Source organism: Pinus tabuliformis, chromosome 1_2 (assembly GCF_031772625.1).
Source record: "Pinus tabuliformis cultivar Carrire ecotype Pingquan chromosome 1_2, CPIR1, whole genome shotgun sequence".
Classification (NCBI taxonomy): Eukaryota; Viridiplantae; Streptophyta; class Pinopsida; order Pinales; family Pinaceae; genus Pinus; species Pinus tabuliformis.
In genome coordinates, this window is record NC_142298.1 from 294,582,616 (window position 1) to 294,597,278 (window position 14,663).

A 14,663-nucleotide genomic window follows, 5' to 3' on the forward strand; every position below is an offset into this window, starting at 1 on the left:
ACAAGAATATCCTGTATAGTACCATAGAAGGCCTCTGGTGATGTCTCATACTTGGGGCACTCGCTTTGTAGAATAATGCTCCTCACAGTCTCAATCATGGAATCCCATCCCTCATAATTTATAAACCTCTCCTAGGATGGGTTTGTTTGTATCTGCAAATCGAAGGAAAGAAATGATAGGGTCCATGATTTGAATAATTAGATCTACCGTCTCCCACCAAGCATCATCTAGCATTGTGTCCTTCACTCTTTTAGAGGCTACTTGATCTTGCTTTCTCCAGAAAGACCAAAACTCAGAAATAACCATGGCCCCAAGAGCGGTCTTGACCTCCCTCAACCTTTTCCACATCATGAATGAAGAGGCAAACCGTGTATCAACAATCTTCAACAATGATATATTGTTGTACTCCTTGTAGATAGTGAGGGCATTTGTATGATTTTGCACAAAGTTACGATATGTCGTGCCTCCTCAATAATGTTACCAATCCAAAGCACATCAGAAGCAATGGATTTCAGCGCTAAGTTCAATGAATGGACAATGCAAGGTGTTCAAAACACTTGTGGTTATTTAGCTTCTACAATCATGCCAGCAGCCTTGCAAACAAGTGCATTATTTGTAATGATTTGCACACAAGAATCAACACCTACATCTTCAATAACTTTAATAAATAACTCACCCATAAATTTTGCATCCTTGTATTCTCCAAGTGTATCCACTGCTTTCAAGAAAACTGGACCATTCAAGGAAGACACCATGAAGTTGATGATTGGGTGTCATGCTGGATCTGTCCATCCATCAGAAACAATGCTAACCCAGATGTTGGCCATGATGCTACAATAGGTTCAAGCATTTTTTGCACCTCTTTTTTTGCCTTCGTCAACAATGTGGTTCTATGCTTCTCTGAACCAAGAGGCACATACCATGATGGAGACTTGTGAATTAGAGCTCGACACATCTCAATAAATAGAGGTGAGTGTGCAACATTAAATGGTATGAAGTTTTGATAGAAAAAGAAGGCAATGGTGAAATCAAGCGCTTCCCGTTTCTCTTTTTGAAAAATCTTGTCCATTGGACCAAGTGTAATTGCTCTTCTTTTTGTTGCTTGTCCCCCAATAGAACTCTCAAATGGAAATTTGGTGGTGCCTTTCCTCAAAAATGGAAGGGGGTCTTCGTTCTTGGTTTTTCTTGATTTTGCAGCCACATTTTCCATACCAACAGTGAACTCCTTTTCCATTTCTTTCCTCTTTTGTAGAGGAACAGCTTTACAAGCTCCAATTCCACAACCTGGTAAAGTCAACAAATGGCCTTTCACACGGTAATATGTGCTTTTGAAAGAAATGTGGCAAAAATTGCATCTCCATTGCACATTGCCTCCTCCCTTCCCTTTGGTGCTTGCCCCATCCTCTCTTGTGACATATTTCCCCAAGGGATATTTCTCAATGCTGTCTTTAGGTCCTCCTCTTCCCTCAACATTACTTGCAGTAGACTCTGATGATATTGGGGGAGGAGGGGCATCTCCAATGGAGACATTCTTCCCCTTCCTTTGCCCCCTAACTGCTGCCCTTGATTGAGCTATGAATACTAAAAAAAAACAAAACATGCACAAATTTGTAAAAAAAAATCATATACAAATTGCTGTAATAGAAATGCAAAAAAAAATAGAGATGAAATGCTCTTACCTGGTGCTTGAATCTCCTTGCCGAATGCTCGACACCCTTAGCTTCTTGCTCCAAACCCTTAGCTCCTTGCCCACAACTCAATGTATGCAAAACTGAAACAGAGAAATGGTAAAACACTTAAAGAACGACGCCTTTTTTATGCCCGCGGGTTTCATTTTTTAGGGATTCGAATCCCAAAATAGGGACACGTTGTGTCCTAACAGGACACGTACGGGATTCGTACATGTCTTGTTAGGACACGAGGTGTCTCCTTCTAGGATTCGAATCCCCAACGAATCGTGTCCAATTCGCGGGACGTACGTGTCCCGTTAGGACACGACGTGTCTCCTTCTAGGATTTGAATCCCCAACGAATCGTGTCCGATTCGCGGGATTCGGACACGTGGCCTCTTTTCAGCGAATCCGGTTTCTTAGCTTTTTTCCTTTATTATATACCATACACAATATGTTTTTTTTTGTTTTCTTTATTTTTTAAAGTTATATATATTATAATTTCTTTTAATTTATATACAATTATTTTATTTTGTATAAATTGTATTTCCATTTTGATTTGAAAAGTATATTGCATTAATCTTTTATTGTGTATAATAAATTATAGTTACCTATTATGATGATGGTACACACATAAATACCTTATTTAATATATTCAATATATTCTTGCAAGTTGGGTATTTATTTTAGTATTTTCAATAATTAATTGTTTTATCCTATGCTTGGGAATTTTTCTTAATTTAATATGGATATTAGTGTAGTACATGCGATGCATGCATATGTAGCTATCATATGTATGCCTTGTATGCATGCTAATATTTCTATGCTACCCATTATTTGAGATGGGTCGTCACAGGTAGTAGTAGCAGCAAAACTAGACATCAAAACTACAAATCATTGATCAACATAATCACTCATGAAACTCATCATTGATTCAGCACTACTGGAAATGGGATCATCAACAAGAAATACATAAACATCATCTAGTTCAAAGTCTTCAAACTTGGATTGCTCAACCTTATAATATGATAGAAATTGAAAAGGTTTAACATGCCTATCCAGTGATTTTGGTTCGAGTGAAGGATTCATCTCCTCAACCTTATAATGTGGTAGAAAACGCTTAACATGCCTACTAGTTATTTTCTTTTGAGTAAAAGGTGCACTTTTGTTAAGGCCATGGTAGAGGAGTTCAACAATCAATACCACCAACATCAACAAAGTTCAACAATCAATGCCACCAACATCAAGGTTCATAAGGGCTTCATGCTCTTGATCAAATGCCAATCTAATACCCTTACACGTGATAGAATCAAATGGAAACATTACAAAACCCCAAACCATGAAATCCTGAAAACCAATTAAGTCTGCTGAATTTTGAGTGAAATTTAAAATTCTAGTTTCTCCATATGACATCTGATGAGGTTGAAACCACTCTCAAACATCCCGAGACATTTCATGGTAATGTTAAAAATTTAAGTAAAAGGATGAAAATGAAAGATAAAGGAAATGCCACTTTACTTGAAGAATTTAACATTACCATTGGTTGGCAGCGTTCCTAGAGTTGAGATGTGTGAAGAAAATGAGAGGGGAGACATGCTTTTCTTGGAGGGGCTGTTTTTGGAGGGAAACAGGCCCAAGTTTCCCTCAAAACCGCTTTAAAACTCACAAAACCTTTCTGTTGGGTCCTTGGCTGCCCTGGCAAGGAACCGACCGGTTTATGGGAAAACTGGCGGTTCCATCATAAACCGGCTGGTTTATTCCCGGTTTGACCAAAAAACTAGTGATGAGGGCAGTCTAACTGGGATTTTCTACCGGTCCAGTGGGTTTGCTAATGAACCGGCCGGTTTGACCGGGTTATGGTTTGAAGTTTGAACCGGCCGGTTTTGGATACTATGTGTGATAGTCATCAAGGCATGCAATTTAACATCTATAGATTTAGTTTGTTTTGCCAAATCTATCTAGAAATATCATATTGTAAATATTTTCCTATTGCCAACTAGGCTCGCAATCAGAATTGCTTCAGAATGCTGTTTCAGGATTTCCAAACCAAAATGCATATAAGTTGCAATAATTCGCCCCAACCCTATCTTTTATGACTGGTTTAGGTAGATTGTGACCTAAAATTTTGGGCTTTCACCAGATTTGGTATGTTAAAAGTTTGTACTGTGTATGTAAATTCTTGCTCTTTGCTCTTCTCGTCTCCTCTAAATGCAAGCTGTAATCTGATCCAGATCGTGTGATCCTAGAAGAAATATGCATTGATGCATAATCTAAATTTACTTGTAGCAATCTGAAAGGCCTGTTAAAATTCATGAAGATTTAATTTCATGAAGATCAAGAAAATGAGCACATAGAATTTCAGGGTATTATCAAAAAGACAGCATCCGAATATTCTATCATAGCTTGGAGGATGCACTATAGCACATAATCCTTTACATGATCCTGGAAGTCACAGTGAATGGCATTCAGCATGAATTCTGGCTGTTTATTTTAAATATGTGGTTATTAATAGTAACAAACATTTTGTGTATATTTCTTAATGTGTTCAACCTTTCTGAAAAGATGGAGTTCCTATTCTGTTTTCAGTTAGGTCCAAATTGTGAAGTATAAGCTCAGTACTAGTAACAAATAGTTTGTGTGGATTCTTCAAGGTGTCAAAACTTTTCTGAAGGTTGGAATTCCATATTTTGTTTTAGGTACGGTCCAAATTGACTTCTCTAGATGGAATTGTACCTTCCACCCATGGTTTAACAATTGGTGCTACAGGAATGAGGAATGTTTGGTTATCAATGGAACACCAATCGATTTTATGGTGCAATCAATTGGTTGTACAGGTAAAAAGTTAAAACAGCTTTTATGCAGGCAATAAGTGTGTTTGATTTCATAGTTATGGAATTGATTTTAGCTTGGGTTAGTCATGAATTAGATTGCTTTGTTGTTGCAGGTCTCCCATGCAATGCTTCATTTAATTGATCAGAGTACTGGTCAGCCATTTTCAAGCACACAAAAGAGGCTTGCAGTGTTTGTGTCGAATCTGCGCAGTGGAATACCGCAAAGTTTCAATTGGATGAGGAGTGCACAATTCCAGCATTCTGCTGAACATTTACCAATTGAGAAAGGAGAGGATCTGGGTGCTTTGGGTACGGCCGTTCCCAAACTATAAATATTTTGTAGGTGAAAATGATAATGGAAAAATATGCAGTGAGTGAATGACTAGAATGAGGGCTAAAATAAAAGAAGAGACTTCAGTACAATTCCAAGGGAAAATTTCTGACAAATTATAATATAGTTGTAGTAATTACATGGCCTAACATGTAGTAAAAATGCTTACTGCCACATCCTAAAGTTTAATACTATCAAGGAGCATCAGTCTAATGATGATCCTTGTAGCGTCTGTTGGTACATATGGTTTGGTGCATTGATATGAGAGCACTGACAATCACTCACACAAAAGTAAAGAAGTAGAGATAAATATGCAAGTAAAGAAAGGGACAAGTATGCGACCATGGAAACAGGACATGGAGGATACTTTTAACACCACACAGACAGCAAATTAGAGCGTTACACATACAAAAATGAAATACACACACACACTCAACAACAACTTAGTGCGTTACACATACAAAAATGAAATATAGACAAATTATTTTTGTGTTTGTGTGTGTGTATATATATTAACAAATTTAGTGCATTACACATACAAAAAATGAAATATAGACAAAAGAATCAATTTTTTTTTAGAATTTAGAAACTAAAACATTTACAAGTTGATGATACAAATTCAATCATAGAACTAGTAATGCATGAATGATGATCAAATGAAAAACACGCAAGATATTAGAACCATAACATGTAGTTTTCTCACTAAGTCATCAGAATCAAAATTTATTACACAGATTCTGAGTCATTGCTACTATGGATGGGATTATGTAGACACACACACACACACACAACTTAGTGTGTTACACATACAAAAACAAAATATAGACTAATTTGTTGTGTCTATATATATATATATATATATAACAAATTTAGTGCATTACACATAAAAAAATGAAATATAGACAAAGAATCAATTATTTTAGAATTTAGAAACTAAAACATTTACAAGATGATGATGCAAATTCAATCATACAACTAGTACTGCATGAATGATGATCAAATAAAAAACACGCAAGATATTAGAACCATAACCTTTAGTTTTCTCATTAAGTCATCAGAATGAAAATTTATTACATAGATTCTGAGTCACTGCTACTATGGATGGGATTGCCGATGGCAATTTCACAATGGGGTAGATACTAGAACCATAGAGGAATAATTTCATAGCTCGTGATTGTCTGTAGTCCTCCATGTCATCATCATCAAAATGAGGATCACTGCCACTGTCAGTAGTCCTCCTCCATGTCAGCATCATAAAAATTAGCAACAACATCACCGACACGTGTCTGAATTGTGGGACATGCTGAAGGTGCATGTCGGACACATGTTTGGCACAATGTCCTGTGAATGGGGCACCTACCAAATGTGTGTTTAACAGGCATACTCATGAATCCTTACCTGACACTGAATTTGTGACACATGACACTTTTGGATGTGTCAGGTAACTTGGTGAGTGATGAAGTTTGACCATGTCTTCAACAATATGCAATAAAAGGTGGGTGGTCAAATCTGATCAAAGTCACCTTTGAATTGCTTGTAAAAATTTCAGGAATCTGATGTATATTTCAATTAAAGAATTTTATCTCAACCTTGAGGTTTCCCAGATCTATTTCTTGTGACCATTAAGCGTGAGGCATAATCTGAAATATGAATTTCCAGCAGCAATATTTCAGTTCTTTTCAACTCACTTTCTCAAGGAAGCCCATGAAGATAAAGTAAATTCAAGTGTATTCTACTCAATCAAGAAGATAACATAACCTGAAAATCAAATCTGTAGGTACAAAATATTTGGACAACTGGAAACCTGTCTCTGTCACACACAAGTACATACCACAACTTTATTAGAACGCTGGTAGAAGTCAAGCTTTCCAAACCTTATGTCGGGAAACCATAAGAAAATCCTAGCAAACCGACTCTTTCTACCTAGGATTCACTCCCAATCAAAGCTGGTCACTCCGACAAAGATTTTGTTAAAATTTGGGTACCAGAGGACAAGTGGTTCCCTAAGGCTTTGATCTTTGGCTTAGGGAAAAGCGTCCAAATTGATTTGTACTTTTATCCTAAAGTGACTTTATAAGTGGTAAAGTCAATTTAATTTAAAAATGACTTTATAAGTGGTAAAGTTACATTCTAATTTAAAGGTGACTTTATTAAAGTCAATGAAGAATTAAAAAGTGAAAAAGTGACTATGGAAATGAAAGACTAAGTGGGTGAGTTACAAAATAGAAAGTGAGAATTAAATGCACATTTATTCTCATTCCTAGATCTAAATGAATCTCATCCATTAGATCTTAGGGTAACTTAAGAGGTCTCGTAGAGAGTAAAAGGAGAAGAGAAGAGGAAAAGCTCATTCATTTTTTCATGAGCATTTGAGAGATAGAGAAAAGAAAACAAGGAGAAAATTTCTAAGCAGTGAAGAAGTGAAGGAGAGCAGTAAGAAGACATTTCAGCAAATTTGGGCAGCAACATTTATTGGCATGCATCCCAAGAAAAAACTGTACAGCAGGAGAAATGCATAGATATCGAGGAAGAGAGACAACACAGAAATCGAGGAAGAGGGATAACAACAAGGGCACGAATTTTGAGGCAGCCATACTGTTGAAATTTGTACGGTCCATACAGTGCGTACAAGTTCTGGGTACATTTTTCAAGGCTAGCCATACAACATTTAATGCTGTTTTATTGCTGGAAAATCTCTGTTTTGGCTGTTCGCTAATTGGCACGATTTTCGAGGCGGAGTGCAAGCATGGAAATCGAGATAAGTTGTAATTTGTGGTCGCTGGAATTTTTACTGTGTATTTCAGTTTCTCTGTAAAAGCATTTTCAGAAATAAAGAAGAGTTCTCAAATTGGTTTTCCCCAAGAGTTGTGGGGGGTTTTTCCAGGGTCGCATTGACCAAAAATCACCATGTTATTTTCTGTGTGTGGCTGTCATAACTTTGCTGTGTTTTATTTATGCAATTTCAGTAGTTGTGAAATCTCTAAATCTGTGTTTTCAGAAAAATAGTCATTTTCAGATTTTGGAATTTTTATCATGCTTGGATTTAAAACTAAATGCACGGAGTGATAAGGAAAACTGATAACTGGAGTGGAGGTTGAAATTTTTTCATGGTATCAGGGGTTGGTTGGTTGAAAAGTGTAGTTTGGGACAACAAAGTGAAAATTATAACAAGCTGATTTTTACAGAGAAAACATAAACCTTTACCACAAATTTGAAAGTTTCAGTGTGGTAGGACAGTGAAACCTGTCTTTCGGTTTGAGAGTTGAAGACAGGTTGGATGGGCAAAACAACTATAGTGCATGGAAGGAGAGAATCTAGAGCATCTTTGAGGAGGAAGAAATCTGGGGCATTATGGTAAATACCACACAAAACCCAGTAGTAGTACCTGCTGACCTTGTATAGTTGACAAAGTTTAACAAAAATAATGCTAAGGCAAAAAGATTGATTCTGGAAGGAATCAAAGACCATATCATTCCTCATGTGAGAGGAAAGACTTATGCACGACATGTGGACAGACTTGACCAGTCTTTACCAGAGCTCAAAGGAAAACAGAAAAATGGTCCTAAAGGAGAAACTGAAGGCCATTAAAATGGCTAAGACTGACAGTGCTACAACATACCTCACAAGGATCACTTCAGTGAGAGATGAGTTGGCAGTCGTAGGTGAGATGATTGCACTCATTGAGTTGGTGAGGATTGCTTTGAATGGTCTTCCCAAGACTTCGGGGAATTTTGTGGATGGCATGTTGCATGGGAAAACCTTCCCGAGTTGGAGAGGTTGTGGGATGATTGCATTCAGAATGAGATCAGAAAGAACCATTTTGGGGCAGCCAAACAGGTGGAGTTTGGGTTCATAGCTTGTGTGGCCACTAGTGCAGGATCACTTGCCATACAGGTTCAGAGGGAGTGTGCATTCCCCGCTACTAGCAGAGCATCTTCTAGCATTTGGTATGTTGACAGTGGTGCTTCCTGCCACATGATAGGAGTTAGAGAGTACTTCTCAGAGATTTCAGAGAATGATACTGATATTGAGGTAGTACTTGGTGATGACAACATTGTTAGAGCAGTCGGTGTGGGGACATTCACATTTGATAGGGGACCCAAACCTCCCTTGAAAGTGTCAGATGTTCTATATGTGCTTGGAATGAAGAAGAACCTGATATCTGTCTAAGCACTTGAGGACAGAGGGTATGATGTGTTGTTCAGGAAAGGGCAGGTGCATAGATATCCTAGGGGAACTTCAGCGTCTTCAGCTAGAGTGACTGGTGTGCGCCATGCCAACGTGTACAAGTTCTCATTCCAGCCCCTGATGGCATTGAGTAGTAGCGCTCGAGACAGAACTGACAATAGATCTAGCAGTTTAGAGTTGTGTGAGATTTGGCATCGCAGGATGGGGCACATGTATCATGGGGCCTTGAATACATTTGCGGGAGATCACCACTGATGTGCCAGATTTCAGTTCGATCACTTTGATGTATGCAAAGGATGTGCTATGGGGAAGTTTTCCAGATCCCCTTTTCCCAGTAGTGACATCAGAGTGACCGGAATCCTTGACTTGATTCATATCGATGTGAGTGGTCGGATGTCTCATGTTTCCTTGAGTGGCTATGAGTACTATGTTTTATTCATTGATGACCACTCCAGGAAGACCTAGATTTATTTCTTGAAGACCAAGAGTGAGGTCTTCAAGTGGTTTCAAGAGTTCAAAGCTCTTGTGGAGACCCAGATAGGTAGGAAGATCAAGGTCCTTTGGTCAGACAATGGAGGGGAGTATACCCTTGGTGAGTTTATTGATTTTTGTACTGTGGCAGGCATTAGAAGGGAGTTCAAAGTTACTTACAACCCCCAACAGAATGAGGTTGCAGAGAGGAAGAACAGATCCATTGCAGGGGTTGCGAAAGCCATGCTTCTTGATTAGGGGTTACCTTTATTTTTGTGGGTAGAGGCCTGCAACACTGATGTGTACTTGCAGAATAGGAGTCCACATCGTGCCTTGGGGAATGTGACTCCGGAGGATGTTTTTTCTGGGAAGAAGGCTGATGTCGGGCACTTTCGTATCTTTGGGTGCCTTACATATTCCTATGTCCCCAAGGAGAACATGACCAAGCTAGAGCCCACTGCAGACAAGGGCATCTTTGTGGGTTGTAGCGAGACCTCAAAAGCTTATTGGATTTATATTCCTGTGCAGAGGAAAGTGGTTATCAGGTGGGATGTGAAGTTCGAGGAGGCGAAAGCTTTCAGAAGGTCACGGGAGTTAGAGTATCCAGAGTTACCAGACCCTTAGGAGCAGCTGAGTCAGTAACAGGGATCCAGTGGTTAGGGATCAGGAGGTACATCGATTACAGTGTCAGGTCCATCAGTTAGCAGTGGCTCTCAGAGTCAGGTGGGTGGTTCTTCGTGCAGCATGCAGGGCAGTCCACATAGCAGTTCGTAGGGTAGTCCACTAATGGACAATTTGCACGGTACTTCAACATCTACAGGCACATATTCAGGCATGAGGTCATTTGGCAGGTCTTCAGGAGTTCAGGCTTCTGATGATGATAAGGATTCTTTCACTCCATGGGAGAAGTATGCTCGGGGAAGAGGAAGCCTAAGTGGCTTCAAGATACCTTGCGCGAGGCCACATCAGTTGCTGGGCCAAAGAGACAGGTTAGAGAGAGTAAACCACCTGAGCGGTTCTGTAGTTACATGGCATTGGTAACAAGCATTGTTGACTCTGAGCCTTCTAGTTATGAGGAGGCAGCCAGCCAATAGGTCTGGAGAGAGGCCATGATGGAGGAGTATTCTTCTATTATGAAGAACGATGTTTGGGAGGTAGTGCCGAGGCTTGAAGGTAAATCAGTTGTTACTTCCATATGGCTCTAAAAGATAAAGCATGCTGCAGATGGCAACATCGAGAAGTTCAAAGCTCGATTTGTGGCGAGAGGGTTCTCACAGGTAGAGGGAGTTGACTATGAGGAGACCTTTGTTCCCGTAGCTTGGTATACATCTATCCGCTCCATTATATTGATTGTAGCAGAGATGGGTTGGAAGATCCACTAGATGGATGTGAAGACCGCATTTCTTAATGGCTTCATTCAGGAGGAGGTTTATATTGAGCAGCCGCAAAGCTTTGAGGTGCATGGGAAGGAGTCCCATGTATGCAGATTGAAAAAGGCACTCTATGGCCTGAAAAAGGCACTCCCAGAGCTTGGTACTCAAGGATTGATACATACTCGCAGCAGTTGGGTTTCACAAAGAGTGAGGCTGATCCGAACCTATACTTCATTGTGGTGGGTGAGGAGCCTCCAATTCTGGTGTTGTATGTTGATGACTTGATCATCATTGGTGGAGAGAAACTAATTGAGGTCTGCAAGAGAGATATTGCTTCACAGTTTGAGATGAAGGATATCGGCTTTATGCATTATATTTTGGGATTGGAGGTGTGGCAAGAGGAGGGGCATTTCTTCCTGGGACAAAGGAAGTACATTGTGGATATTCTTGGCAGATTTCACATGGAGGACTGCAAACCCATGTCTACACCTATGATCACTAATCGGAAGAAGCTTCACACTTCTGATTCTGAGTTGGTGGATCCTACTCTATACAGACAACTGATTGGTTGTTTGATGTATTTGGTCAACACTCGACCAGATATATGTTTTGCAGTTAGCTCTATGAGTCAATTCATGTGTCAGCCCAGGAGAGTGCACTGGGTGGCTGCAAAACACATTCTTCGTTACTTACAGGGGACTGTGGATTTTGGTATGGATTATAGACAGGGTGATGGAGTGAGACTGACAGGGTACATGAATTCAAATTGGGCAGGTTGTGCTTCAGATAAGAAGAGTACTTCTGGGTGCTGTTTTGGGCTGGGTTCGGCAGTTGTGTCGTGGATCAGCCGGAAACAACAATCAATTGCATTGAGTTTAGCTAAGGCAGAGTATATGGCTGCTAGTTTGGCTAGTTGTGAGGCCATATGGCTTCGCAAGATGTTGTTTGGTCTATTTGATTAGGCATTGAGACCTTCAGTAATTTATTGTGATAATCAGAGTTGCATAAAACTCATGGAGAATCCAGTTTTTCATGACAGGTCAAAGCATATTGAAATCAAGTATCACTTCATTAGAGAATATGTCCAAAAGGGAGCTGTCAAGCTTGAGTACATTTCCACAAATGAGTAGGTAGCAGACATTTCCACCAAAACCTTACCATGGGGCAAGCATGTCGACTTCAGAGACAAGATGGGAGTGGTGAGGAACACTTTCCTCGGTAAGAGGGAGTGTTAAAATTTGCGTACCAGAGGACAAGTGGTTCCCTAAGGCTTTGATCTTTGGCCTAGGGAAAAGTGTTCCAAATTTATTTGTACTTTTCTCCTAAAGTGACTTTATAAGTGGTAAAGTCAATTTAATTTAAAAGTGACTTTATAAGTGGTAAAGTTACATTCTAATTTAGAAGTGACTTTATAAGTGGTAAAGTTACATTCTAATTTAAAGATGACTTTATTAAAGTCAATGAAGAATTAGAAAGTGAAAAAGTGACTATGGAAATAAAAGGCTAAGTGGGTGAGTTAAAAAATAGAAGTGTGAATTAAATGCACATTTATTCTCATTCGTAGATCTAAATGAATCTCAGCGATTAGATCTTAGGGTAACCCAAGAGGTCATTTAGACAGTAAAAGGAGAAGAGAAGAGGAAAAGATCATTCATTTGTTTCATGAGCATTTGAGAGAAAGAGAAGAGAGAGCAAAGAGAAAAATTCTGAGTAGTGAGGAAGTGAAGGAGAGCAGCAAGAAGACATTTCAACAAATATGGGCAGCAACATTTATTGGCATGCATCCCAAGGCCAAACCGTACAGCAGGAGAAAGACACAGATATCGAGGAAGAGGGACAACACAGAAATCGAGGAAGAGGGACTACAAAAAGAGCACAAATTTCGAGACAGATTTGGGCATGAATTTTGAGGCAGCCATACTGTTGAAATTTGTATGGTCAGGACAATTTGTACAACAAGTTCTGTGCACGTTTTGCGAGGCTGGCCGTACAACATTTAATGTTGTTTTATTGTTGGAAAATTTTTGTTTTTGTTGTTTGCTGATTGGCACGATTTTCGTGGCGGAGTGCAAGCACAAAAATTGAGATAAGTTGTAATTTGTGGTTGCTGGAATTTTTACTGTGTATTTCAGTTTCTTTGTAAAAGCATTTTCAGGAATAAAGAAGAGCTCTCAAACTGGTTTTCTCCAAGAGTTGTAGAGGGTTTTTCCAGGGTCACATTGACCAAAAATCACTGTTATTTTCTGTGTGGCTGTCATAATTTTGCTGTGTTTTATTTATGCAATTTCAGTAGTTGTGAAATATCTAAATTTGTGTTTTCAAAAAAATATTGTCATTTTCAGATTTTAGAATTTTTATCATGCTTGGATTTAAAACTAAATGCATGGAGTGATAAAAAAATTGATAACCGAAGTGGGGGTTGAAATTTTTTCAGATCTTCCTTAGTGCATACACAACTTGCATCACACAAGCACCTCACACTAGCATGCTTTTTTTCTTTGAGGTTTACAAACCCTAGCCATGTTGCATCACATAGGTACATGGCAAGGCAAATAGAAAACACATAGTTTAACACACCATAACACTTTATTAATTTAGGCTGAAGCCTACACACCCTTGCCCACCCAAATACATCACAATGTGTCCCATTATATAATGATGGGATCATTAGACTTGATGGACATAACAACATGAAAGATACACACTTTGACTCAGCTACAACTCACTTACATTGGAAAAAATGACTTCTAGAAGTACACCTCGTAACTCACATAGATCTAGAACATTTCTTGACAACTAAGAAGACAACTCAACAAACGTATCACATTTCCATTTCTACATTATTCTAACATCCCCCCTTAATGGAGAAATGGATTTGCTACAATACATAACAATGCCTGCTGGTCTAAGTCTCAACTAGGCTTACAAATATGACTCAAATATTTCATTTTGACTTTCTTTGCTTCAACATATTGATGAAATTTCTTCTTGGACTTGTTGCTCCAAACTCAATGCTTTCAACCTGTTTAGTCTTCTTCCTACTCCAGATTATGAACTCTGGATATTGCTTCTTATTGCAACTAGGATGATGCCAATCCATTTCAACTCCTTTTTCAACAAGTTCATTTTCATCATCAATAGTTTCTTGTTCATTGGACAACTCCCACATCAATCCATAATAATGTTTAATCTCTTCAGGACTCCAATACATGAAAATTTCATTAACTTCTTCATTTTCTACATCATCCATGTTGTCTTCAACATTCATTGCTGCAACTTCTATGTTGACTTCATCAAAACATGGTGTTTCAAGCCATGCTTCAAGGAACTTTAATTCTTCTTCAAATTTTGTTGCTTCTTCTTGGTTGTTGCTAACATCTGCACACTGAGAAACATTCATGAGATTCACTAAATCATCATAATTTGAATTCTTTTCATTTTCCTTTATATTGAGAGTTTCCTCCATTTCTTCATCTCTATCCTCTGCCAAATCCTCATTATTTTCTACATACTTAGTTTCATCTTGCTCTTCCAATTGTTCTTCGACCTAGGTTATTGCTCCATTGAGCAATTTATCTATGAGCTTCATTTCCTGCAACATTTGGTAAAAAAATAATTGTTTATATATATAATGATGAAGGTCACTGCCTCATTGCCATCACATAGATCAATCAATTGAACAATTTGAGTGTCGCGTTCAACAAATTCAACACAAGCACAACGACTTAACAATCATGTCAACTCAGATCTCCACACACCAATCTGTCCACAACAATCTTTATTTTCTACATATTCAGTTT

At 38.7% G+C, this 14,663-nt stretch overlaps 1 protein-coding gene across 3 annotated transcripts in view; it reads left to right on the top strand.

Annotated features, from left to right (window-relative positions):
* Positions 1 to 14,663, top strand: part of LOC149205501 (phosphatidylinositol deacylase) — a 301,939-nt gene that overhangs the window by 96,215 nt on the left and 191,061 nt on the right. For all 3 annotated transcript variants that reach the window (XM_089395083.1, XM_089395085.1, XM_089395082.1), the window contains exons 5-6: positions 4,366 to 4,503; positions 4,614 to 4,809. In XM_089395083.1, coding sequence (XP_089251209.1) covers positions 4,366 to 4,503; positions 4,614 to 4,809 — 334 coding nt within the window. The remainder of the gene's footprint in view (positions 1 to 4,365; positions 4,504 to 4,613; positions 4,810 to 14,663) is intronic.